Below are 27,027 nucleotides of genomic sequence, written 5' to 3' on the forward strand. Positions count from 1 at the left end.
CTTCTAAGTACATTTCTAATGCAACGGGGTGCTGGTCCATGCCGTCTGATCCATGGGTGTGTGTCCAGGCTGAGAGAAACAGACAGGTAGAGGGGTGTGTGTGTGTGTGTGTGTGTGTGACAAATTACGTGTCATGTATGTCACTTTGATTGTCCGTAACGGTACTAGTCGATAAATTTAAACATGTAATACGCGCATGTGAAACGGCCCGCAGTTCAAAGAACTCTTCTCTTCCGATGAATGAAAGCCAATCAGACGACAAAAAATATCCGCGTCTTAATACAGGAACATTTTATCAAGTGAACCGTCAAGGATACTGGCGTGGTGGAAGAAATTATTAGCTAGCTCTTGTATAAGCTAATATTAACTACAGTGACACATAATTAACAGAACTAAAATATAATACACGTGCTGCATATTTTTGAGGGTATAACTGCATAATTTTTGACAGGAACTATATTTGGCGGCTGTACTTCCGTTGGAGCGTTCAGTGGCTTTTGACAACTGTTCTTTTGATCGGCACATGTTGTCAAAACTGCTTTGGCAATTTTATTGTTTAATTGACAGCTGCAAGGGTATATTTCTTATTTTAGAATTTGGCATTAGACAGTGCACAAGATGGATGCCGCTGGTGATGGCAATCCACGTGTCATGTGGGAACCGAACAAAAATCGACTCACGAAAATGGATCGTCTGAAGGAAAGAATCAATGAACAGTTTGGAGTGAAGTTGGGTAGGCTGGTGTTATGATTTAACTAATCTAATGTTATAATATTTTTGGGGGTTTGTCCACATTTTGTGAAAATATTCGCGGGCAACCCCACCAAACTATATGTTTATGAGACAAATGCAGGATATATCGTTAGGAAGGGGCGGGGGTCCAATATTTTCAGGCGCGAGTGCAGGAGGGTGGGGAGATTTCCGAATCGGTGTCTAATCACTGCTGAAGCAATTTTTTTCAATAGATTTTCCAGAGGAGTAAGAGTCGACCCTCCTGTAAACTTCACTCCCCACAGTGTATAGTGCATCACACAGAACGCTTTTTTTTATTCAATGGGATTTGTTATGAGTTCGACTGTTTACCCCCCCCCCCTTTAAATAAATCTAGGTCGTTTCGTCCCAAAACAGTTTCGAACTTCAACCTGTGTCATTTCGCCCTTATGCATTTTTACCCCGAGTCGTTTCGTCCCTCGGTATGGTCATTTTGCCCTTTATCTGGTTTGTTTTGCCCCAGGTGTATTTTGAGCAAGACTAACGACTGTTGCAGCATTCAGTTCATTCAGGTGGTATAATTTATATTTGTTAGAATTAATGTAAAGTTAGGGATAGGGTTAGTTATATACAATACTTTTTTAAACATTTTGTTCTATAAAAGCAACATAATGTTTATATTTGAATCCCAGACCCTAGCACTACGTCATTTGTAGTGTTTAATGCAATGTCCACTTTTGATATCGCTATCCAATACATGCTCGAACAGTCGGAAGTCTTTACGTATTTTGATCTAAATCTTTGTGGCCTCTCCCTCATGCCTTATTCTGTCAGAGATTAAATGCATGTTCTGTTAGTTGTGCTGTGTTTGCCCGTCCTTCAGCTCCAAATCATAGTAATTCTGTCCGTAAGAGAGCAAGATGGACATTTTGACAGTTATGATGCTCTCATTTTGGTCAGAGTAAACTATATCAGAACTGTGCAATATGTGCCTACCAAACAGTAGTTAAAGATTCCCACTCTAATACAACAATCCTATGTTTAGTGTTAAAATAATACACACACTTTAGGAAAAAACCCTGATAGCATGTATGTATTTAACCGGAACATTATTGAAAGTGGGTGTACGCCATACCATAATATAACCAGTGAGAAATAAGCATGTTTTTTTTAAAAGACTACCGTAGTGTTTTCCCTACAAATTTAATTGGCAAGGCACGGTACACTAAATATTGAGGGTGCATTTTTCCCATTTTCAGGGCACTTTAAAAAAAACCCAGTTGAAATAAAAAAATAAATGTAATTAATGTGCTTGCTTTCATAAATTAATGACAAAATATATAACAGGGATATTTTATTAATTTAATAATAAATTTTTCAGTGTTTTTTATAAAGACAATTTTATAATTATTAAAAAAAGGCCTGTTTAATCCCGTCAAAGCTGGCTCACACATTCATTCATCTTTCTCATCTATCACCCTCTGCCTATCATTCTCATTATCTTAATATAAAAAACTTCCCAATTTCTCCCATGATTACAGTCTTGTTTTGACCCTTTCTGTCAATTTCCTCTGACTCTGTCTTCTGAGCTGTCCACACCATCGCCTACCTGTCTCAACTTCCTCCACGGGTGCAGTCTCTGTGTATATCCCTGCACCCACCTGGCATCCTCGTCCTCTGCCGCTAATAAAGCTGGTCTGACCCACGGCACTAACTAACGACTGCCGGTAGTAGGGGTGCATAGTAGGTGGTTACAAGTGCCTCTTAACAATGCCAGAAGTAACTACTGAACACTCCCCGAAGTGGTCAGACTAAGCCCACAGCTAAAAGCTGATGGGGAACAGGTGTGTGGCAGAGATAGCCACAAGAGACAAGCACCTGTCGCGGTTGGAGAGACAAGGACTGGGATGTGGAGGTGGACAGCGAAAGAAGTTGAAAGATAGGAGGAGTTGCCAGATCGGGAAGAAATGAGATGGAATTCAAAGGAGAGAAAGGAAAGGGGGCACTGGAATAAAAAAAGAAAAGAAAAAAAAAAGGCCTGTTTAATCTCAGGGCAGCGTGGCACTAATTAAGGCAAGATGTCGTTATAATTGTGAAATATTTAACACCCACTAGTTGTCCGACGCCATATAACCATAAATAAAACATGTTGTGTGTGTTGTTAAATAAAACGTTTCCTTCCTTCCCACTAGCTGATAATTGTGTGTGAGTATATATGCATAGTATATATATTTGGATGGAGTAAATCCCATTGTGCTTTTGGAATAGGCAAGGCTTAATGATTGATCATTTGGGAAGAGACAAGCCAGCTTAGTTTATTTAAAAATAGATGTTGCAATTTATACTTGTTTGTATGTGTATGCTTATAAATATAATGTGTCAAATAATATATTCAATTTCAATATTGATAGAACAGTTAAATGTACACATTAGTTGCATTATTCGTGTATCATAGATATTATGGTCAGTATTTTTATGTAGATCTCAAAATTAATACAATCATAATATTAAAGGAGACCGGACACCAAAAGACATGTAGTGTGTAATGGATTAAGTTAGCGTCAAAGACCGCATTACTCTAACGCCCGGCTCGCTGCGAGGCACCAGTCAGCTGCGCGTCTTAGGTTTGGGGTAAAAACAGAAGTGGGCGGGATTATGCATAGATCTGAACGAAAGCGAGGCAATACGTCATCGGTGAGAGTTAACAAGCAATACTGGTATACGTGTTGATTCTTTGGTTGTGCCTTTTAGTCGTCTTTTCTTCTTCTTTTTTTGTCTCCAGGTTTATCGGAAATTTAGTTTACTAGATAATTAGTGTTATTATATACTGTCGACGTAATTATATGATGGTTAACTGCGCAGTGTTTAACTGCAACAGTAACAGCAATGCATCCCAAGAAACGGCCAACATCATGGTTTCGATTTCCAAAAAAACGAAAGTTGTTTTAAAACATGGACGCATTATTGTCGTCGAATGGACTTTACACCAACTACATACAGCAGGTTATGGTACATTTACAATGTGAAAATTAAAACAAGTATGTACTTAAGATATACATTAAATAAAGGTATTGCAATTTGTTCACATACGAATATTTAAACTTCACATTTATTTACCTATAATTACCAAATTAATTTTCACCGACAGCCCATAACGACTCCATACTAACGTCTCTTGATCTAGTTGGTTTGTTAACCTTATAACAAAACACCTTCAAAACGTGAATTATTACGTTAGTTAACAATGTTTATAGTCAGTTGAGTATTTTGTCATTAAAATTAAAATGCTAACACTTTGGCAGGAACAACATATGTACTGTGGCCAGAAGGAATGATGGTTAATTAGTTTTAAAGCTAATGTCGATTATTAAAGCATAATAAAATTGTATGTCATATTAAAAATACTCTACACCACATAATTATTTTAATACCTACCCTGGGTTTCTGCCAGAGGGTGCGGAGGGTAAACTTACATGTATGTACTAAATAATCTCAGAAATTAATGTGTATATATATATATATATAAATGTTTTATTTTTTCGATAGATTATAGTAACATAATTGCTGTTTAAAATGTATAAAAGTGCATGAAATAAAATGTTCAGTAAAAAACCCCATTTCAAACCCATAACCACCCAATATACTCCTTTGAATATATTTAGTTTTTACAGGCCCGCAGGAACGACTTGGGAGGGGGGTGGAGGTCACTGACGGACCGGGTATAAACTCTACATCAGATTTTGGTTACAATGGCAAAACTTAATGTGATAAAGAAAAGCTCACAAGTGGAGGGCACACCACCCCCCCCCCCCCCCAACCCCCACCCCCACCTGGTACCTTTGGCAGAGGTTGAAACAATTGGTCGTCTAATTTTCGACTGTTACCATAAAATAATATAATTAATCACTTTTGGCATCTAGCAATTTAAATCAAAATTAACAATAGTTACCACATGGAATAAGCATCATATATTATTTTGTTTTACCTGTAATATATTTTCATCAGGACTTCCTTCTTCCTCCATGAATGATTAAAGAAAATAACACTGGATATATTGTAATTATTTTTATTTTATTCCAATATATAACAAATGTGTTTTATGTCAGTATGTGGAGCAAATTACCTGAAACAGTTGGTTTGAAATCATGATTACAAAATCCTAAAGATAAAAGGAACTGGTTCCTAACCTCACTCTCTACATAGTATCTACATTTGTGGGGGGAGGGGGAATACAGTCTCTAGTGAGGGATACAAACTAGATTTTTATCTTTATATCATCTTTATTTATGCATTATTTATGCAAAGTAGTGAAAACTTAAAACATACATTTTCATCCTAGAGTGTGTGGTGGAGAACAAGCCCCTAGGCCCGCCCCTCCCCAGTTCCTACGGGTCTGTTGTATTTTATATTGTCGATAAGTGATTATCAGTAAATGGCAACAGTATAATATTTCCCAACATTTCTGTGTTTCTGTACCCGGCTGTGGACAGTTTCGGCAGACTGGTAACACATTTTCTTAATAATTAAAAATACACGGTTTAACCAAACACATTAAAACTTGGAGGGTAACTAGTTAAGAGAACAAAGTTTTTTGTTAAATTATTATATCTTGCTTTGGTGAAGAGGGGACGCTTTTTGCAAATTTGCGAAATCGGCCTATGGAATATCCACTGACATGTCATATTTACATCTATGCTGAACAAGATTTATGATGAAATATTATTGAATTTTGTGTGCTTTTCTTCTAATAAGGTCCATTTGCTTCAGTTTACATTAAAAATGTCATAAAAAATTATGTTTAAAAAAAATGCTTGTATGCTAGTCTATGACCGTGTGGCTTCCTTGTCTTCGTCGGCAGTTGATTCATCCGAATTTTCGTCTAAGACAACATTTCCAGGATTAGGGACAAAGTCTGATAAGTGGTTCAAACTGATACGGTTTGATGCCATTAGCACAAGCTGGACACAATTCTTCGTCACTCGAATCGCTAAGTTTGTCCATGCTGCTTGGTAGTTTCTTCAGTTTTCCTCTCATCGATGACGTCACGGGTCTAGCTCATCAATTGTCGACAGTTTCCGGCAAACATCGGAAATCGGCGAAAAAAACCCCCAACCAAGACTGGCACGCTTAACTTAGTCAATAAGGGGAGCGCGGTAGTTGCGTGTTGTGGTTTATGACGGCAAACAATTCATTACGCTGTATATATGGTTTGGTGTCCGGTCTCCTTTAATGCAAAAAATACAAGGTGATGTTATTTGCATTAATAAACTGACACATTTATTTGTAACTTTCCTTTGTATTGCAGGTTATTAATATTCAAATACTAGTATATATTTTATAAAACACAATTCAGTGTACATGTATGTAATAAAGTATAATTACTGAATCAATAGTCCAGGCTGCTGTCGGCCACCAGTGCAGGTTGCAGTAAACGCTGGTAATAATATTACCACTCCCATCACAAGTACTTGTGAATACCCAGTAGTTTTCACTAATCTCACGGCTGGTCATTGTTTTGTCTTATTGTTTATATAAACTGACTGCAGTGTTCACTGCACACCTTTGTTAATTGTTCTTGCATTGTCACTTTGAAATCACCATTGATTGGTACACAGGTATGCTGTGTTGTCCGTAATGACTTGATTTTAATGAAGACATTTGTACCTCAGATTTAATTAAAGGCTGCAAAAATGTTTATTTTTAAAAAAGGTTGTATTTTAAGGGAGGCCATTCGCATTACTTTCATGTCACCTTTCAGTGATAGAAATAAGCAGAATTTTTTGTTAGTCCACCAGACAAGTACATCTACAAATCTACTTGTCCATTAATATTTTTACTTGTCCAAATAAATTGTTAGTTTTATTTAAGAGCAAGGACAATGTTTTTGATTGCTCAAAATGAAACAGCATTATATAGTTTTACTTGTCCACTAACAACCACTAATGTACATTTTGCTCGTACCAGCAGATTATCACTTGTCAGGACAAATGCAAAAGTGCTTATTTCAAACACTGCCTCTTTATTTTGACTACCGCCACACACATTAATTTAAGGAAACATTAATTTCAGGATTTACAGTATATAGAGTTTAAAGATGTTTCACTATATATATACATGTATATGAGTTCATATCCACATATAAATATATATGCTTGAGTATTTAGAGAGTGTCTTGACTGTTTTTACATGGCAACAATAAATACGAGATCTGGGATTGAAATGTTTTGTTTGCTAATGACCCAGTTATTATTTTCAGAAACATATCAGCAGTTCCACAGGTGGTCTTGTGATCACTATGCAGATTTTTGGGAACAAACTTGGAAGTTTACAAAAATCGTACATTCCAAACCACATGAGGAAGTGAGTATGTTTTTATTTGTTTGTCCCAATCTTTAGTGGTATTCCGATGCTGTAAAATGATTTATTTTCATTGTTTGCATTTTTTATGAATACATCAAAAATCCAGTTAAAGGGACATTCCTGAGTTTTCTGCAAGTTTTAAGATGTTATCGACTAAAAGATACTTTTTCACGACTGTAATTACATATCAAATATATTTTTCTGCATAAAATATTAGTGGCTGTATATTAAATGTGTTTCTAATCGTTCTAATATTTGTAAAAGGTTAAATTTAATTTTATTTCCTAAAAAGGATTTTTTCGTACGTACGAAATTATTTGAAGACAAAATCCAGTTTGGGCTTCTTACAAATATTAAGACGACCAGAAACACATTGAATATACAGATACTGATATTCTAAACAAGAAAATATATTTAATATGTAAATTTAATCGTAGAAATGTTTTATTTGTCGGAAACATCTTACAATGGAGCAAAGTCGGGAATGTCCCTTTAAAAAGAAGGGTAGTGGTGGTTGTTTTATTTTCTTCTTGGTGAATGAACATCTTTGATTTAAGGGTTAAGCGACTGAATGTTAGCACTCGTTGTCATGCATTTTACACTATAAGAAGCTATTTTTCTTGAAAAACACTTGTTCTCGGTCTTGTTTCTGAATAAATAAAAGTTTTCTATAGTGTTGTTAAAATAAAGCATTCCTTTTTAATTCCAGGTTATTGATAAAACTAAGGGTATTGCTGATATTCCTGAGTGGTTTCATGGGGCTAGACTCAATTTTGCTGAGAATTTACTGAGATACAGGGATGATAGAATAGCTATATATTCCACAGGTGAGCAAGTGATGTAAATGAATGGTGTTCTAATCTGCTGTTGCATGAATTGGAATTTGGATACACAACATATATGTGAAGTGATTGGTTCTGTATGTGAAATTTTGGAAATTGGCCATCAGTTATTCATGGCAATTAATAACCATTACAGACCTTGTCACTTCAGGGGAGCTTCACTCGTGCTCCCTGTCACTCCCTTGAAAATAGTTAAAGAAAAGTAAGTTTTATTTCCACTTTGCAAGTGAATTTGGTAACATGCTAAATTAGGGAAATATTAATAACTGCCCTAAATTTTTTCTTATCAGTGTCTGCATTGAATTTTTATTCATGTAAAATTCTCTTCTGTTGTTAAACATCTGAATCTATATTTAATGTTTTAAGGTAAGAATTAAGGTTAATGGAGAATGTTAGTTATTTAGTAATAATAACAAGACTTCTTTACTTGGTTCCAGGAGAGGGCAGGACCGAAATTATGAAGAAAACCTTCTCACAGTTATACCAGTCCGTTGCACGGTTTGCGTCTGCCATGAAAAAAATGGGTATTGTCAAGGGAGACAGAGTTGTAGGTAAGCCAACCTTACACTGACACAATGAACACTGCTGATCACTGACAGCAGATATTTACACTCATCATCATCATCACTGACATCACATTCATTTACCATTGTTCAGGTGCAATCTTGTGAGAATTTTCATTTAATAGTTTGATTGTTTAATATTTATCAACAGGTGACAGGTCAGTTGTTTAGCATTGTCAGACATAGGTTACATAATAATGAGTAAGTAAACAACAACCCATCTTAAGCCATATTTGTTACAGACATGTACGTAATGGGTTAAGACATCTGTTCTCCAAACCTTTAATCACATGGGATTCTCAGTATATAATGCACTATGAAAGAGTATTATATTGTATTTTAATGATTCAATATCTATTGTTTTAATTACACTGACTCATGGTAACCAGTGGTTTTGCTCCAGCTGGAGACTCATTCATTTAGCTGGTTCCCTCATCTATTTATCCATCTATTGTGTTCTTTAATCAACAGGCTATATCCCGAACTGTGTGGAAGCAGTGGAAGCGATGCTAGCTGCAACCAGTATTGGTGCAATATGGAGCTCAACGTCTCCAGACTTCGGAGTAGTGGTATGTCTAATTATATATACTCATCACACTTAATCATTTACACTTGTCTAATGGTGTGAGAGAGGGAGGGAGGAGAGAGAGAGATATGTTTTATAAAGAGAGAGAGAGGAATCTTGTATAACAATCACCTGTCTATAAAATGTGAGATATCTTTCTTCAGTACCGTATATCGCTGTGTATTAGCTGACTTTTCAAGCCTCTAAATACCATGAGAAGAGTGGTCGGCCAATACACGGAGTCAACAAAATTGTCTAGGAAAATAAGACAAAATGTTGGCTTGTGGGTGTTAAATAGTTACACTGCCTTATAAAAGTGAAACTATATTTGTCACTGTCAGCTAGCGAAGACCATGTGATTCATTCAATTGAAAAACACAGAAATGATAGAACAGAACAATGTTACCCAACATTAGGGAATTTTTTTATAAACCTTTATTATTTTTTAGCTATCTTAAAATCTTTATTAAAATAGTTTTTGGACATTGTACTTTGATCGGTTCACTAAAACAAATTGATTGTTGCACGAGACCAACATTATATCGATTGGAAATATGTATATTTTTGCCCGTTTCAACTGCAAAATACATCATACCAACCTTTTTGTACCAGATACTGAGGGTCAAACTAAGGGGTCGGCTTATCCACAGAATCAGCTAATACACAGAGTCGGCTGATACACAGCGATATATGGTACATTGTTGTTTGTATTTCAACTGTCTAAATCCAGCCAGTGCACCACGACTGGTGCATCAAAGGCCATAGTATGTGCTATCCTGTCTATGGGATGGTGCATATAAAAGATCCCTTGCTGCTAATCGAAAAGAGTAGCCCATGAAGTGGCGACAGCGGGTTTCCTCTCTCAATATATGTGATCCTTAACCATATGTCTGACGCCATATAACTGTAAATAAAAATGTGTTGAGTGCGTCGTTAAATAAAACATTTCCTTCTTCTTCTTCTTTGTCTAAAAGCCATGTGTTAAGTCATATTTAGAAGCTCTATAGTGGCATAAATACGTTTTAACTCTGCTTTCTACTCACTTAAGCCATAATTCAACATATAAACATTACCATTAACAATCATTGTACCATTTTTATTTACAAAACTGACCATTTAATAAATTATGGTGTCAAAATCAATACTTTTTATAGCTATTAATACTAAACAAGCAGATGGAAAATGTCCTAGATTTTGGAGTCTTTTATTTATTGTAATTGTTATCTCTATTGTAAATATCACTTTGATTTTTGTCTGTTGTTAGGGTGTTTTAGAGAGATTTAGCCAGATTCGACCCAAGCTAATTTTCAGTGTGAATGCTGTCCACTACAATGGGAAGATTCACAACCATACAGAGAAGCTCACCAAAGTCGTTCGAGGTCTGAACGTTTTGTCTTCTTACGCGTTCATTTTGCTTTAGTTTACTTCGTTTAAAATATGTTTAAAAATAATTTCACTATAAAGCCAATATTAGAATTAACATGTTTATTGGTTCTTTGTTTTATAGCATCCTGGACTTAACGGAAATGTTTTGATTAAACTATTAAGTGAGTTCTTTTGTTTTCTAGGTCTGCCTGATTTACAAAAGTGTGTTGTAATTCCATTTGTTGAAGAGGTCCCAGTCGACCTTTCCAATATTTCAAATGGGTAAATATTCTACTTTTCTGATTCTCGATTGAATAAAGTTTAATATATTTGTCAGGTCGCTTGAACTCTTTGAGTAAACTTTACGACAGTAATTGGGGGACATGTTTAAAAGTTGATATTACTGTACTCAAGATCAATTATTGTAGAAATAAATGTGCTTTAGCACATAAATAAAGTAACAGTAACATCTAAATTCCAGCGTCCCGATCTGTCGTAAGAACTGTTCAAGAAAACAATCTTGGGGTATTGCATATACAAATATACAAATATTTTACGAGAACTGTTATTCTGTTCGTGTGTTGGTTACACAACTTTAAAATCACAAAAACCGCCAGTCGGTTACGTGGTGAACAATTACATTCTAAAATTAAAAGTACCATATATCTGTAATGAAAGTGAAAATCAGTTTGTTTTTCAGTACATTTCAAACACCAATGTAGCATAGAACTGTAGTTCAAGTGTTTTAGGATTAAGTTTATGTAGGTCTAACTCATTGTTACAAGAACTATATTCACGTAACCAAACAATTGGTTACCTAAGTAAACCTCATGTGAACTTACTTCCTGTTACTTAGATTTTAAAATATTGTCCCCAGAATAATATTGTATTTTTATGACTGTTATATATAATTCATTTGAAGACTTTCAGGGTAATTATCAAACGTAACTTTACAATACATTGTAACTCACAATTATCATGAGTGGAGATTGGAACAGATGAATAGTTAGAAACTCAATTTTCTTATTGCAGGTGTAAAATGGAGGAATTCCTGCAAGATGGTGATGAGGTGTCAGAAATAGAGTTTGAGCAAGTTCCATTCAACCATCCTCTGTACATCATGTATTCATCCGGCACCACTGGGATACCCAAGTGTATGGTCCATTCTGTCGGGGTCAGTAGAAATAATAAACCATGCACTGTACATAGTGAATTGATCCGGCACCACTGGGATACCCAAGTGTATGGTCCATTCTGTCGGGGTCAGTAGAAATAATAAACCATGCACTGTACATAGTGAATTGATCCGGCACCACTGGGATACCCAAGTGTATGGTCCATTCTGTCGGGGTCAGTAGAAATAATAAACCATGCACTGTACATAGTTTATTGATCCGGCACCACTGGGATACCCAAGTGTATGGTCCATTCTGTCGGGATCAGTAGAAATAATAAACCATCCTCTGTACATCATGTATTAATTGTGGAAACTAAAAATTTATTGATAATATGATTTTGTGAAGTGTCAGGGACCAGGGTATGTTTCCATTTCTTTCTGATTTTTTTATCACATGCAAAGAGTTAAATAATATGAAAAAAGGTTGGTAATTTCCATCAAGATATTTAAAAATTATTCGATTATGTTGATAAATACAGTAAGATGTTTTGAATTTGGATTATAAAGTGCATGAAACCTGGTATGATACAAAAAGTATGGTACATTCGACCTCGGTGGTGTCGTGGTTAAGCCATCGGACATAAGGCTGGTACCAGAGTGAGTTTTAATGACTCGGTTGGGTAGGTGTAAGGCCACTACACCCTCTTCTCTCTCACTAACCACTAACAACTAATAACTTAATAACTAACCACTGTCCTGGACAGATAGCCCAGATAGCTGAGGTGTATGCCCAGGACAGCGTGCTTGAATCTTTAATTGGATAGAAGCACGAAAATAAGTATAATGAATGAATGCCTTGGTTAATAGAGATTTAAAAAAATCCTCTAAACCTCCCGACTAATTTTACAGGAATAAATAATATGGGTATCGGATATATTTTAAGATGTTACTGTTACTTTATTTATGTGCCTATATCCAAAAGAATTTCAGGCACTATAAAATGTAGATTGACCTGTTTAATGTGCTGTTTTCAGGGGACATTACTCAAACACCTTGAAGAGCACGTTATACAGGGTGACCTTGACTGTGATGATATCATGCTGTATTACACAACAGTAAGTGTACCCATATCACAAGCTGTGCTAGATAATCAATACAATTGTTGTTGATATTCAGTGAACATAGTTAATGAGACTTTAGTACTTATTTTACTGTGTGTAATATTTTTTATTAGCATAATTGCTAGCTGATACAGCGGTTGCAAAATGAAGTACTAGAAGGCGTTGGAACTGTCAGAGTAGGAGTTGGGGGGGGTGGGGGGGTATCGAGAGCTACAGACACTCAGTAACGGGGGGGGGGGGGGGGGGGGAGGAGTCGGTTACCCCAGAAGTGTGCAATGTAGTCCACTAGTAATGCATATAGCTGGTGAAATTGTTGGCCCTATATTGGAACAAGTATGACTCACATTTCTATCCTTGAATGTGATTGGTCAATGCAGGAATAAGCGATATCCAACTGTTACAAGCGTTCCATGTACATGGGGTTCTAGATTTGTTTATTTTTTAAATTCACTTGCCATGGGACCAGTGGATTTGAAAATTTACTGGTCATGGTGAAAAATTCACTTGCCCAATTTTAACTGTTTATAAAACACAAAACCCCATTAAATTGAAAAAATTAACTTTATAATATACATTTTGCATGCTAAGATCATGTTAAATCAATTTGTCAGTTTACACAACATGCTCATTGGGCATATTTTATGGTATGTTTAGAAAAACATGCAAACAATTTTCATCAGTTTAGAATAATATTACTTATTAATATTTAAAAATAATTGTTTCCACTAATACCACCTAAGTTATAAAAACTATCCATGTTACCTATTAGAACAATTAAACGCATTAAAAACAAATTAATATTTTATGACTTAAAAATGTGTATATATTTATTTACTTATAAATGGGAATTCCTCCCCCACCCCCAAAAAAAATAAAATAAAAAAAAACCTCAAAAAGAAACAAGAACATTTATTAGCATAAACTGTTCATGTATTATAGGTTGAGACATACAATTCCACCCCACACACCACACACCAAATTAGTAATTTTTCAATATAGATACTTTGTGAAATTTATATATTCCATGATATTGTGCATTTAATTATATTATTTTTTTATATATATTTTTTCAATTTATTTGATATTTTATAAATTAAATTAATAATTTCTACTTTTAAAGTTTTGCAAACGTAAATGGTGGCTTGCAACCTTTAAACTAATAAAATACTGGTTACCGTTTGGCACTCTATTAATATTAGTATCAAAGGAACAAATATTTGGATTCCAGTGCAAGGAAAACAACAAAATGACGGTGATACGATGAACTTTTTTTTTTTTTCAATGTTTACATTTTATAATTTGAATAAAGTTACATCGGTAGGTATATTGATGTCGTGGATGAGTCAAAGATTACTTGTGATCAACTATTTGTCAGTGAAATATTGCATGTGACAGCAAATCGAAAAAAGTGACTTTTAGATGTTTCTTTTGTTTTCGTACGATAGTATGTGTTCAAGATAATATGAACTGGCGTCTGAGCAACTGTGGTGAAAATAGACGTCGGAAATGAGGGTAGTAAACGTCGCACGTGATGCGCGACACCTTGTTTTGCAACCGCTGTGTTAGGAATATCTCAAAGTGTTACGATTTGTGTGAACTAAATAAGCAAAACAGATTGTCTTCATTTAAGACTACAATTTTGTTGAATGTATTTGGAAATATATTTTATAAGGCAGTAGTTTTCTATTACACAGTTGATTGTTTGGCCACCTTGAACCAACATTGATATAATAATGGTGCATTTAGATCTCTTTAACCGTATATAAAATACCCACCCTTGATTTATGTAGTCTTGTCAGTTTGTCTGTCCCACATATAATTGTTCAAGATCTGTGATATTTGTATTTGTATTTTAGCACATTGTTTTTGTTTAAACCTTGAATTTTTATATTGATGTTGATCATCACTTTATTTATTTGCATTACCATAGTTTGACACCCAATAGCCGATTTAAAAATTCATTCATTCATTCATTCTTGTAGTTTGTCTGTCCCACATATAACTTAATCATTTTTTTAACTTTTCATTTTTGACATTTTTTAAAGTTCGTTTTGTTTACTGACTTCACTACAGCACAGCAATTAATTAATCATTGGCTATTGGATGTCAAACATTTAGTAATTCTGACACGTAGTCATCAGAGGAAGCCTGCTACATGTTTCCTAATGCAGCAAGGGATCTTTTATATGCACTTTCCCACAGACAGAAAAGCACATACCATGGCCTTTGACCAGTTGTGGTGCACTGCTTGGAACATGTAATTTTTTTATCAGTTGAATGGATCCACCGAGGTAGTTCGATCTTGCGATGCAAACATCTCAAGCAAGCGCTCGACCAACTGAGCTAAATCCTGCCCTTATTTTTGAGTTATGGCTCTTGAATTTAGGATATGTAAAAGTTAACAACCAATGGGAGCTTTAGCGGTTCTGTGAGAATGCTTGTCATGAGTGGTTTTTTTCTGTAGACTGGTTGGATGATGTGGAATTGGATGGTGTCAGTACTGGCGGTTGGTGCTTCGATTGTACTGTACGACGGCTCACCGCTGGTACCTCACCCTGACATTTTGTGGAACCTTATTGATAAAATCGGGTAAGTTGCTCTGAGTGAGCAGAAAATTTGCCAAATTATTTATTAAACTTAAAAAATCTCTATGATTTAATCTTGATAGAGGTGTACAATATTAGCTGAGTGTATCCAATTTCATTTTTGTTTGTTTCAAATCTTTTAAAGGACAGTTATTCATAATTTTTAATAAATCTTATTCAGTAATTTATAATTATTATGTGAACAAAAAGGTAAGGACACTATTTTAAAATATATTTTATGTAGTTTGCTCTGGAATATGTAGTGAATGTGGGGTTTTTCTTTTTTTCTGAAGAATCACTGTGTTGGGAACTGGTGCGAAATGGCTGGCTGTTCTTGAGGACAAGGAAGTTAAACCAGGTATTGTTACATTAAGATAGTCATTCTCTCTCATCCTCAGGTATATGGGACAGAGCTATCCCAATAAAGAAAGCCATGTAAGAAATTTCTATCTTACATGGGATATCACATGCTTGCGTTTAACATGATGTCGTGGGTAATATATGACGTCATCTTAAAGTGCGGTGGTGACGTGAGGTCATGAGGACAGTTTTAAAATAATATTTTGTTACCTTCATTTTAAAAACTATCTTGTTAATTTGTAGTGTTGAATTTGATTTAACAGATGGAAACACTGCAAATACAATAGTGTAGTTTATTTATGATAAAATTGTCAAATAAAAAAGTTAACATCTTTGTCTGTTCATGTAAATAATGGTTTATTTACCGCATGAATGAGAGAAAAAGACTCCATTGTGTGCGGTCATGTGGGATAGAAAAAGTACACCCTCGGTGGTGAAAATTTCGACCACGGGACTCTGCAAGCCTCGTCCCAGGTCGAAATTTTCACCACCTTGGGTGTACTTTTTCTATCCCACATGACTGCATATGATAGTCTTATACTCTTTCATAGCATATTGTTACTGTGCAACATTAACCTACACTTAAAAATATCTTTTAAATGAGAATTCTTGTGAATGGATACTCAAACCAACTACTGGTAGTTAAAATAAAGTGTGAAATATTCTTGCTTTAAGGTCACATCGATGCAAATATTAAGTAATTCATATGATTTAATAACATTTTACTTATTAGAAAACGTTTATGGGTATGACTCGAACTATCTAGACTGTATATGTGATGCAAAATCTTCATGTAACCCATCTGTTACTGGAGTAAGTGTGTGGTTATTCTTGTATGTCATCTGCATAATAATGGAATGAAATCTAAAACTAATGATGCCTATTGCACTATTCCAGCTCAGTCTCACAAGTTGGATACACTCAAGATGATATTGTCGACTGGTTCTCCGTTGAAGCCACTCTCGTATGACTATGTTTACCGTGACATCAAGAAAGATCTTCTTCTTGCATCAATAACAGGTATTTTTATAAAGATTTTTATGTCTTAATACAGGCTTTCCATCTATCCTATTAAGACCTATATTTTAGCAATATGATCTCTGCGTTACCCTGTATAAAAAGTGTATTCTGTGTGTAATAAAAATAGAAAATTATATATTTGTTTGAATATAACCTGTATTTCACTTGTAGAATGTAGACATTTGATTACAAATTTAGTTCAGGTGAGTAAATAGGGTTATTGTTTCTTCTTTGACTTCTCTGCTGCATTGTTTAACTGAGATGAACTGGTATGAGTCTGTATGCCAGATGTGGGTATTTGAGTAACTTGTTTTGTGTTTTTTAGGTGGGACAGACATCATTGCTTGTTTCATGGGTCAGACGTGGACACTTCCGGTGTATCGCAGTGAAATACAGTGCAGCATTCTTGGTTGTAATATGCAGGCGTGGAATGAAGAGGGTATGCAACACAAAGGATCTCTTTAGCATGAGTCTTATTAATTTAGTATGTTCTTTAAGCTGGGGAAAATATGTGCATATTTTATTTTGGGTCTTTCGTACACAACCTCATGTCACACAATTTAGATGCACATATTATTTTTGTTGCAGATACCAACTGCTGTTTGTAAAATGTCAAAATATTAATCCAGTTTTCAGTATTTAAAAATATGTATATAGCCACTGCAAAACATTTGTAACAAATTAAAAAGTTTTGTAGCATTATATTTCCATTTATTGTACAGTTTATAAGTTTGTTATAATGTGCGACATTTGCAAAAACAATTTATATTGTTTACATTTTAATTATCCTTTATACTGTTATTACATTAGATATGCTGTATATTATAAATGATCCATTATTTCAGCTTTGACACCCAACAGCTATTATATTTCTCACGCATGGTGTCATTCATTCATTCATTCTTTGTGTTTCAGTCACATACTTGGAATGTCTTCACAACCTTTTCCATGAGTAAAAAACCCTGATACCTGACAGTTAACTCTTGTTTTTGTATTGTAGGTAAACCTGTGTACAACACGAGTGGCGAACTGGTTTGTCTCACTCCATTCCCATCCATGCCAGTCTTTTTCTGGGATGACCCCGAAGGAGTCAAGTACAAGCAAGCTTACTTTAACAAATTCCCAGGTCAATCATGTGCTAGGTTTTCCTATTGTTAATTTTTGTGTTATGTTTTTTTTAATTAGACCTACCTATTATATTTTTCTTGCATTTATTGCATGCCATTAGCTGGCTTTAATTTATTGTTTAAGGATTTAAGTGTTATATTTTAACTTGTGTTAAGATTAATATTTTACATTATTCATGGTCTCCATTCATTACTCGTTAGTGGGCATATTGGGCTCTTTCTCGTTCCAGCCAGTGCACCACGACTGGTATATCAAAGGCTGTGGTATGTGCTATCCTCTCTGGGATGGTGCAAATAAAAGATCCCTTGCTACTAATGGAAAAATGTAGCAGGTTTCCTCTCTTGACTATATGTAAAAATTACTAAATGTTTTGACATCCATTGGCAGATGATTAATAAATCGATATGCTCTAATGGCATTATTAAACAAAACAAACTTTAACTAACCATCCATCACTCTGTTCTGACCAGCAGTCGGCATCTGTTGTTGTTGATAGGGCTGTCATTCTAATAGTCATGAATCTCAAACTTTGGAATGCTATTTCTACCATTTATGGATATTTAGTCAGAACTCTGATAATTCAAAACTTGGTCATGTATCTTCATCTTCATGCATAAAATGTTATGGTAATTCAAAGTACATGAACAAAACAGCATGTTACCATTGGCATAATGAGGATATCATATTAGGTATGGAGTACCAACACTGTCTATGAGTCGTGTTATGGGCAACAGGCAAATGTTAAAGGTGGTGACGGGGTAAAATGAGCTATCATTAGAGTGGGGCATGGCCCCATGCCCCCTCTGGCTTTGTAACTAAAGACTATTTCCATTTGGTTTTTAGCTGACCTCAATCACTGTGTATTGCAGGTGTGTGGGCTCATGGGGACTTCTGTATCTTCAATGAGTTAACGGGCGGAGTCGTAATGCTCGGTCGGAGGTGAGCTATAATTTAGAAAAACATCACCATGTCTGGACACCTTCCTGTTGAATCATCCCCAAAAATTGAAATAAAATGGCTTTCCTTGTATTCATAAATTGCTGTTTAAATTCCTTCATAAAACAAAATAATGTAATACGGTTGATGACTCATTTTGGCTTTGAACACAATAAATATAACCTACAATGGTATTTGTTTTATATGACATACAGTCGAACTTCGTTAACTCGAAGTTGAAGGGGACGACGAAATAGTTCGAGTTTCAGGGAGTTTGAGTTTTCGAAATTCGTACAGCAGACCCCAAAGTGAAACTGCATTGTAGTATTATCATTTCGTTGATCTTGCACAGATTCAGCAGCATTTCACACCCTTTCTTTATGTCTCCAATCTGGCTATCCCCTCATTTCTGGGCCCTTTGCCAGATTGCTTGGATGACAAGAAAGCGTGACTCTTAACCGATCTGGCTATCACCCCGTTGCCGGGTCCTTCCCCAGATTGCTCGATCTCTGATGTATCAGTTTCTAACATAACTAAATGACTAGTAATGAATCATTTTGAATTCACACTTAAATAGCAAATAACAAATTTGACATGATTCACTCGTTTAAGAGAAAATACAAACAGCGTTAATTGTTATTACAACAGTTCTTTGAAGATTACAAGACTCTCCGTACTTTGTGTAATGAGGTCCGCTGCTGTGTACAAACACCGACAACCAAATGCAGGCATGTAGGATCATTTCGTTCCGCATAGTTGGCGATCTATTATTCTGTAATTACTGCGTGTATCATCGATAGCCGAGACCAGTCGGGGGCACTCACGCTTGGCTTGGGTGACAATTCATTTTTCTTTAAAGTATTACTGGTACAGTTAAAAGGCTCAGTCACTCCACAAACTTGAGTTTTGGAAGTGCAATATCCCTTAATTTTTTATGGTGGGACCAAAAAATTACTTTGAGAGATAGTTTTTCGAATGTTCGAAGTTTGAATGTTCGAAGTCTGTTATTACTAGTTTGTATAGCAGTTCGGCTGGGACCACCGTTTCACTTCGAGAGATCGACGTTTTTGAAAGATCGAAGTTTGAGTTATCAAAGGTCGACTAGTTATATTTGATGAATGGTACTTTTTTGTTTCATTAAATATTAACTTAATATTTTCTCTACATATGGTACTATTTTTAGTACATTTTTGACAAGGGTGAATGTAAACTTTTTTATATGTGGAAAAACAAAGTAACAATATCACTATATTTTTAATTTGAATGACTTCAGTATCAAATGCAGTCACTTTGCATCTCCCTATAATAAAATGGGTGCGTAGTGCTCTGGCAAACTTTCAGATCAAAATTGCCATTAGAATACTTTTTCAAAATTTAATTGCGTTTAGATATTTTACATTTATTTTGAATGAAGCCAAAATGATTGTGTGGAAATTGTCTGTTGTTGACCCTAGTAATTATAATGCTTTTTTTTGTTTTTTGTTACAGGAACTAACGATTGTAACAAAATACAGTTCTGAGATGTGTGTAATAGTGTTACATTGATCAGTAATGAATATTAACATTTATTTATTTTCAGCGATGGCACTTTAAATCCCAATGGCGTGAGGTTTGGCAGTGCCGAGATTTATAATATAGGTGAGCTGCACTTCAATTTATTTTTAGTGTAGCTTAATATTACAGTATTTATTAAAGTGTTACTTATACAGAATGTGTATCTAAAAATGATTCTATGATGAAAAGCCATGAACAAGATACTATCTGTCCATCTTGTCCATGTAAGTAAATTTTCCTGTAACCTCTGCCAACATTTCATTAGTGGATCAAGCAGTTAAATATTAAATTTGTTAAAATGCCATGACTACAGTTAAATATTAAAATTGTTAGATGGCATTGTTGTAGTTGAGTATTGAAATAGTTAAAATGTCATGGTTACAGTCGAATATTAAATTTGTTAAAATGCTATAGTCACAATTGAATATTAAATTTGCTGAATGCTTTGTTACAGTACAATATTAAATTTGCTAAGTTAAGTGAACTGCTGTTGTTACAGTTGAGTCGTTCAAAGAGATCCAGGACAGCGTGTGTGTGGCCCAGCGGAGCTCTGACAACATGGAGGAGCGGGTCATACTCTTTCTCAAGATGGCGCCCGGCAGTGAGTTCAGTCAGGATCTCGTGACCAGCCTCAAGGCGAGCATTCGCATGAGTCTCTCTGCCAGACACGTCCCAGCTGTGTTTCTGCCAATCACTGGTATTCCTGTAAGTATATAGTCTCTCCGCCAGACATGTCCCAGCCGTGTTTCTGCCAATCACTGGTATTCCTGTAAGTATATACTCTCCGCCAGACACCACCCAGCTGTGTTTCTGCCAATCACTGGTATTCCTGTAAGTATATAGTCTCTCCGCCAGACACGTCCCAGCTGTGTTTCTGCCAATCACTGGTATTCCTGTAAGTATATAGTCTCTCCGCCAGACACGTCCCAGCTGTGTTTCTGCCAATCACTGGTATTCCTGTAAGTATATAGTCTCTCCGCCAGACACGTCCCAGCTGTGTTTCTGCCAATCACTGATATTCCTGTAAGTATATAGTCTCTCCGCCAGACACGTCCCAGCTGTGTTTCTGCCAATCACTGATATTCCTGTAAGTATATAGTCTCTCCGCCAGACACGTCCCAGCTGTGTTTCTGCCAATCACTGATATTCCTGTAAGTATATAGTCTCTCCGCCAGACACGTCCCAGCTGTGTTTCTGCCAATCACTGATATTCCTGTAAGTATATAGTCTCCGCCAGACACGTCTCAGCTGTGTTTCTGCCAATCACTGATATTCCTGTGAGTATATAGTCTCTCCGCCAGACACGTCCCAGCTGTGTTTCTGCCAATCACTGATATTCCTGTGAGTATATAGTCTCTCCGCCAGACACGTCCCAGCTGTGTTTCTGCCAATCACTGATATTCCTGTAAGTATATAGTCTCCGCCAGACACGTCTCAGCTGTGTTTCTGCCAATCACTGATATTCCTGTAAGCAGGGCACAATATTTCACGCGAACCGCCGTTCTGTTCACGTGCCGGTTACGCAAAATTAAATTTACGCGAACCGCAAATCGGTTACGTCATGACCTGTAAACGTTCAGAAATGAAAACTTGCAAACTTCACGATTACAGGAAGTTTATTCATGCAGACATACTATTGGTATTCCGACAAATGTTTTAGACAGTAGACAGTACGCATGTGTGTAATGCAAAAACAAAATCCGTGAATAGGTCGAGGCTGTCTGTAATTGTTCTATAGAATATCCTCTTAAAATTGACTCGAAAGCAGATTTTTAAAAATGCATCTACAGGTGTCCTGAGTTTCAAAATTTTCACAGGTGGAGGCCCCCCTGAATCCCCCTGCTCGGGCACGCCTTTGGCGTGCGTAATTCTAAGAAATTTTTTGGCTACGACCCTGTATTTTGTTTCAGTACTGGGGCTAATATTCAGTTCTTTTATAATATTGTTAACTTTAACAAGCATTAAAGACTTCTTCTTTTTTTGGGTAAAATTTTGTTCTTTTGTATTTGTTTTAACTTTATGTTCACCTAAAAACTATGTATTTAAAATATAATTTCAACGTAATTTTGAGGTAACCGATCAGATAACCCATGGGTTATGCAAATATAATTCACGTAACCGAACAACTGGTTACCTAGGTAAAAAACACGTGAACCGACTTCCGGTTACCTCAGACTTCGAAATATTGTCCCCTGTGTAAGTATATAGTCTCTCCGCCAGACACGTCTCAACTGTGTTGCTGCCAATCACTGATATTCCTGTAAGTATATAGTCTCTCTGCCAGACATGTCCCAGCTGTGTTTCTGCCAATCACTAATATTCCTGTAAGTATATAGTGTCTTTACCAGACATGTCTCAGCTGTGTTTCTGCCAATCACTGATATTCCTGTAAGTATACAGTCTCAGCTGTGTTTCTGCCAATCACTGATATTCCTGTAAGTATATAGTCTCTCCGCCAGACACGTCTCAGCTGTGTTTCTGCCAATCACTGATATTCCTGTAAGCAGGGCACAATATTTCACGCGAACCGCCGTTCTGTTCACGTGCCGGTTACGCAAAATTAAATTTACGCGAACCGCAAATCGGTTACGTCATGACCTGTAAACGTTCAGAAATGAAAACTTGCAAACTTCACGATTACAGGAAGTTTATTCATGCAGACATACTATTGGTATTCCGACAAATGTTTTAGACAGTAGACAGTACGCATGTGTGTAATGCAAAAACAAAATCCGTGAATAGGTCGAGGCTGTCTGTAATTGTTCTATAGAATATCCTCTTAAAATTGACTCGAAAGCAGATTTTTAAAAATGCATCTACAGGTGTCCTGAGTTTCAAAATTTTCACAGGTGGAGGCCCCCCTGAATCCCCCTGCTCGGGCACGCCTTTGGCGTGCGTAATTCTAAGAAATTTTTTGGCTACGACCCTGTATTTTGTTTCAGTACTGGGGCTAATATTCAGTTCTTTTATAATATTGTTAACTTTAACAAGCATTAAAGACTTCTTCTTTTTTGGGTAAAATTTTGTTCTTTTGTATTTGTTTTAACTTTATGTTCACCTAAAAACTATGTATTTAAAATATAATTTCAACGTAATTTTGAGGTAACCGATCAGATAACCCATGGGTTATGCAAATATAATTCACGTAACCGAACAACTGGTTACCTAGGTAAAAAACACGTGAACCGACTTCCGGTTACCTCAGACTTCGAAATATTGTCCCCTGTGTAAGTATATAGTCTCTCCGCCAGACACGTCTCAACTGTGTTGCTGCCAATCACTGATATTCCTGTAAGTATATAGTCTCTCTGCCAGACATGTCCCAGCTGTGTTTCTGCCAATCACTAATATTCCTGTAAGTATATAGTGTCTTTACCAGACATGTCTCAGCTGTGTTTCTGCCAATCACTGATATTCCTGTAAGTATACAGTCTCAGCTGTGTTTCTGCCAATCACTGATATTCCTGTAAGTATATAGTCTCTCCGCCAGACACGTCTCAGCTGTGTTTCTGCCAATCACTGATATTCCTGTGAGTATATAGTCTCTCCACCAGACACGTCTCAGCTGTGTTTCTGCCAATCACTGATATTCCTGTAAGTATATAGTCTCTCCGCCAGACACGTCTCAGCTGTGTTTCTGCCAATCACTGATATTCCTGTAAGTATATAGTCTCTCCGCCAGACACGTCCCAGCTGTGTTTCTGCCAATCACTGATATTCCTGTAAGTATATAGTCTCTCCGCCAGACACGTCTCAGCTGTGTTTCTGCCAATCACTGATATTCCTGTGAGTATATAGTCTCTTTGCCAGACACGTCACAGCTGTGTTTCTGCCAGTTGCTATATTCCTGTAAGTATATAGCGTGCTCACTAGACATGAATTTGAAGGTGTTTTGCTTATTTTATATCATAATGGTTATTTTCCTTTAGTGTTGAAAAATGAAGTAGTTTTTCATCATTTTATTTCAGCATACAATCAGTGGCAAGAAAGTGGAGGTTGCAGTGAAGCTGGCAATAGCAGGGAAGGACGTCCCACAGAGAGGGGCGCTGTCAAACCCTGACTCCGTCGACCTGTATTACAACATCAAATCACTGAATGGATATTAACTCCCATGACAGTATCATCAGCCTACTTAATATTAGTGGTAAACTGTGTGTCATCACATATAACATGACATAATGTGCTTTTATTTTTCTCTAATATTTATAGCGTTATGATCGACATAATATTACATTTCTTAATGATATCTGAAGTGTTATTTTCAATACAATATTATATTTCTTAATGATATAATATACAGTTGGAAAGATGATTGATGAAAATAACTGTTAAGTTGATGAATTCTTTATCGGGAGTATTTGTTAACCGGTGAATGTAGATTTAGTGGAGAACAAGAAATATATAATTGGGTGTTGTGGTTTTTAAAATGGTAATAAATGTGTTGTAAAGTTTTATTTGCAACTATGGCAGTCCTTGTAAGGACATACATAGGAGGTATGTGGTATATCGCTAGACAGATTTGCTAATTTCTGCTCAGTATTCATATTTGAGAATTTACATGTGAAGTCTTAGTAACTTCAAACTGCTTATAGCCATTTTCCTTTGTTTGATTATTTTCAACTACTGGTAACATGCTCAAATGATCACCAAGTATTAATGATGACGAACAATTATACTGGGCATTTTTTATTTAAAAAAATTATATTTTAATTCTCTATCCCTATTGTTTAGTTTTAAGAGTTTAAAGATTGTTGAATTTTTGTTATTTCACATGGCATGTGTTTGGGTTTTTTTTATCTAGTTTAGGACACTTTTAGTTACAAAGTATTTATTATGATCTTGTTGAAACTGTTACTATAGCTGCTGTTCTATTGTTACTGATTTTGAATACATTTTATGACTCACATGATGTATTTTATTACCCCAGCAGTCATTCATAATGGGGAAAATATTTTAAATATTTTCTCAGTGAGAAGTATTGTGCACTGGTGTAACATACAAAATCTATTGGATGATTGCCGCTTACAAACCAATGACTGCAAACCAATGACTGCAAACCAATGACTGCGTCAGCACTGAATATGACGTTACTATTTGGCAAAATGATGTCATGTAATCAAAAGAGTTTGCTTTTATGGCTTTCTGTTTTCAGTGTTAAAGTTTTGATTTTTGAAAATGATCTGTGAACATGATTAAAATACAAAGTTGTAGCAACACTCAGAACAGTGCATAAAGCTAAAGCTTGTGACAAGTGAAAATTATTTCACTCAGAAGATAAATTTGATAACTGGTAATTTGTTTATTATCCTCTACCTATGCAAGTAAGAGAGAAAAATGAACTATAGTCAGCATGTACCAGTACACTCAATAAGCAGCCTACCTGTAAAGTGTGTTTAGTCATGTTACTTTATTAAAATCCTCTACATATGCATTTTGTAAACACAACCAGAAATACTGGGGGAAAAGGAACAAAAACAGAACAAACATTTTATATATAAAAAAAACCCCAAACTGGATACTTTTTGTAAAACATAGGTGGAAACTAACTTCATTTACAATTATTCTAGAGTAATGTTTTTAAATTGTATACTGCCCTAATGATATTCAAGAATCAATGTTTTTTGTTATTTTTAAATTTTGTATAAAAATAACAAACAAGGACTTTCTTTTATAAGAATTTCTTTTATAAAATGTTTCGAATAGTTTGTCCTTCTGATCTAAAAAGCTATATTTTATCCATTTTCACCTTGCTTTATTTGATTTTGTTTTCCTGTTTTCCAAATTGTCCATTTGGATTGGTTGCATCATTGATTTTACCTCAGAGGGTATTATTTACAACAGTATTTAGATGGTACCAAAGATGAGTTGACATGTGTGTCATTTTTCAATTAATGTGGTAATAAACAGTCGTGACAGACACACATTATTAGTAGTAGTATTAGACCAGTATGCATTTACATAATTCTGTTCAGTACCTATAGCTTTAAAACCCATCATCAGGTTACAGTGATCCTGTGAACATGCTGTAAACACTGTTATTATTGTTGAAAGTCTTTGAATCCACCATTGTTTTTAACACTGTTTCGTTTATTGTCAAGTAGATAAACCATTGTTCTTGATATCTTGGTAACAGCATATCATTTGTTACTGAAAAGGTATATGTTGACTCATTCCTGTTACATGGAATAAACCACTTGTTATTTCCATTTATTGTTTATGGGTATTGTTAACTATTAAGGGTATTAGTTAACTGTTAGGGCAGTCAATATTGATATCTTCTTTCATTGTTGAAAGTACCAACCGTTACTGTGAATAACCATTGTCGTTAATAATGTATAATTTGACTTTTAAGAAGGGTATTTAGTACCTATTACAGTGAATAAACTACAATCCTTGAAGAATCTTGTTTTTATTGAAGAATCTTGTTTTTATTGAAGAATCTTGTTTTTATTGAAGAATCTTGTTTTTATTAGAATATTACTGTAGTACATACAGTAAATAAACATTTTTATTATTACATGGTGAAAAAACTCATGGGTGTTATTTTCCTCCTCCCACATTATTCATTATTAACTATTGAAACCAAAGGAGATCAATTTGTTAAGTGACGTTATCTTCTCATGTGATATTTCATTATTCTGTCATTCTCATGTATATACTATACTTGCACTATAAATGCTATCTTGTTAATTTGTCAAACAAATACAGAAAATACGATAGTGTAGTTTATTTATGATAAAATGGTCAAACAAAAGTACCAGTGAGGTACATGATATGCCCATCAGGAGTTTAATAGAAAG

At 35.4% G+C, this 27,027-nt stretch overlaps 1 protein-coding gene across 2 annotated transcripts; it reads left to right on the plus strand.

Moving 5' to 3' along the window:
• Window positions 1-68: 68 nt before the first annotated feature.
• LOC121369362 (acetoacetyl-CoA synthetase-like) lies at window positions 69-26,628 on the plus strand. Of its 2 annotated transcripts, XM_041494393.1 has the most exons (19): window positions 69-86; window positions 594-733; window positions 6,968-7,071; window positions 7,781-7,898; window positions 8,351-8,464; window positions 8,948-9,045; window positions 10,306-10,420; window positions 10,610-10,688; window positions 11,439-11,580; window positions 12,558-12,638; window positions 15,109-15,233; window positions 15,523-15,587; window positions 16,487-16,609; window positions 16,935-17,048; window positions 17,610-17,735; window positions 18,607-18,676; window positions 20,253-20,311; window positions 20,727-20,932; window positions 24,196-26,628. In XM_041494393.1, the coding sequence occupies exons 2-19, from the start codon at window positions 619-621 to the stop codon at window positions 24,331-24,333; spliced, it is 1,992 nt and encodes a 663-aa protein (XP_041350327.1). In that variant the 5' UTR covers window positions 69-86; window positions 594-618; the 3' UTR covers window positions 24,334-26,628. The 2 variants fall into 2 exon arrangements, with proteins under 2 accessions (XP_041350327.1, XP_041350326.1); XM_041494392.1 differs by lacking the exon at window positions 69-86 and having other exon boundaries at window positions 376-733.
• Window positions 26,629-27,027: the final 399 nt, after the last annotated feature.

The sequence above is a fragment of the Gigantopelta aegis genome, chromosome 3, assembly GCF_016097555.1.
Source record: "Gigantopelta aegis isolate Gae_Host chromosome 3, Gae_host_genome, whole genome shotgun sequence".
Lineage (NCBI taxonomy): Eukaryota > Metazoa > Mollusca > Gastropoda > Neomphalida > Peltospiridae > Gigantopelta > Gigantopelta aegis.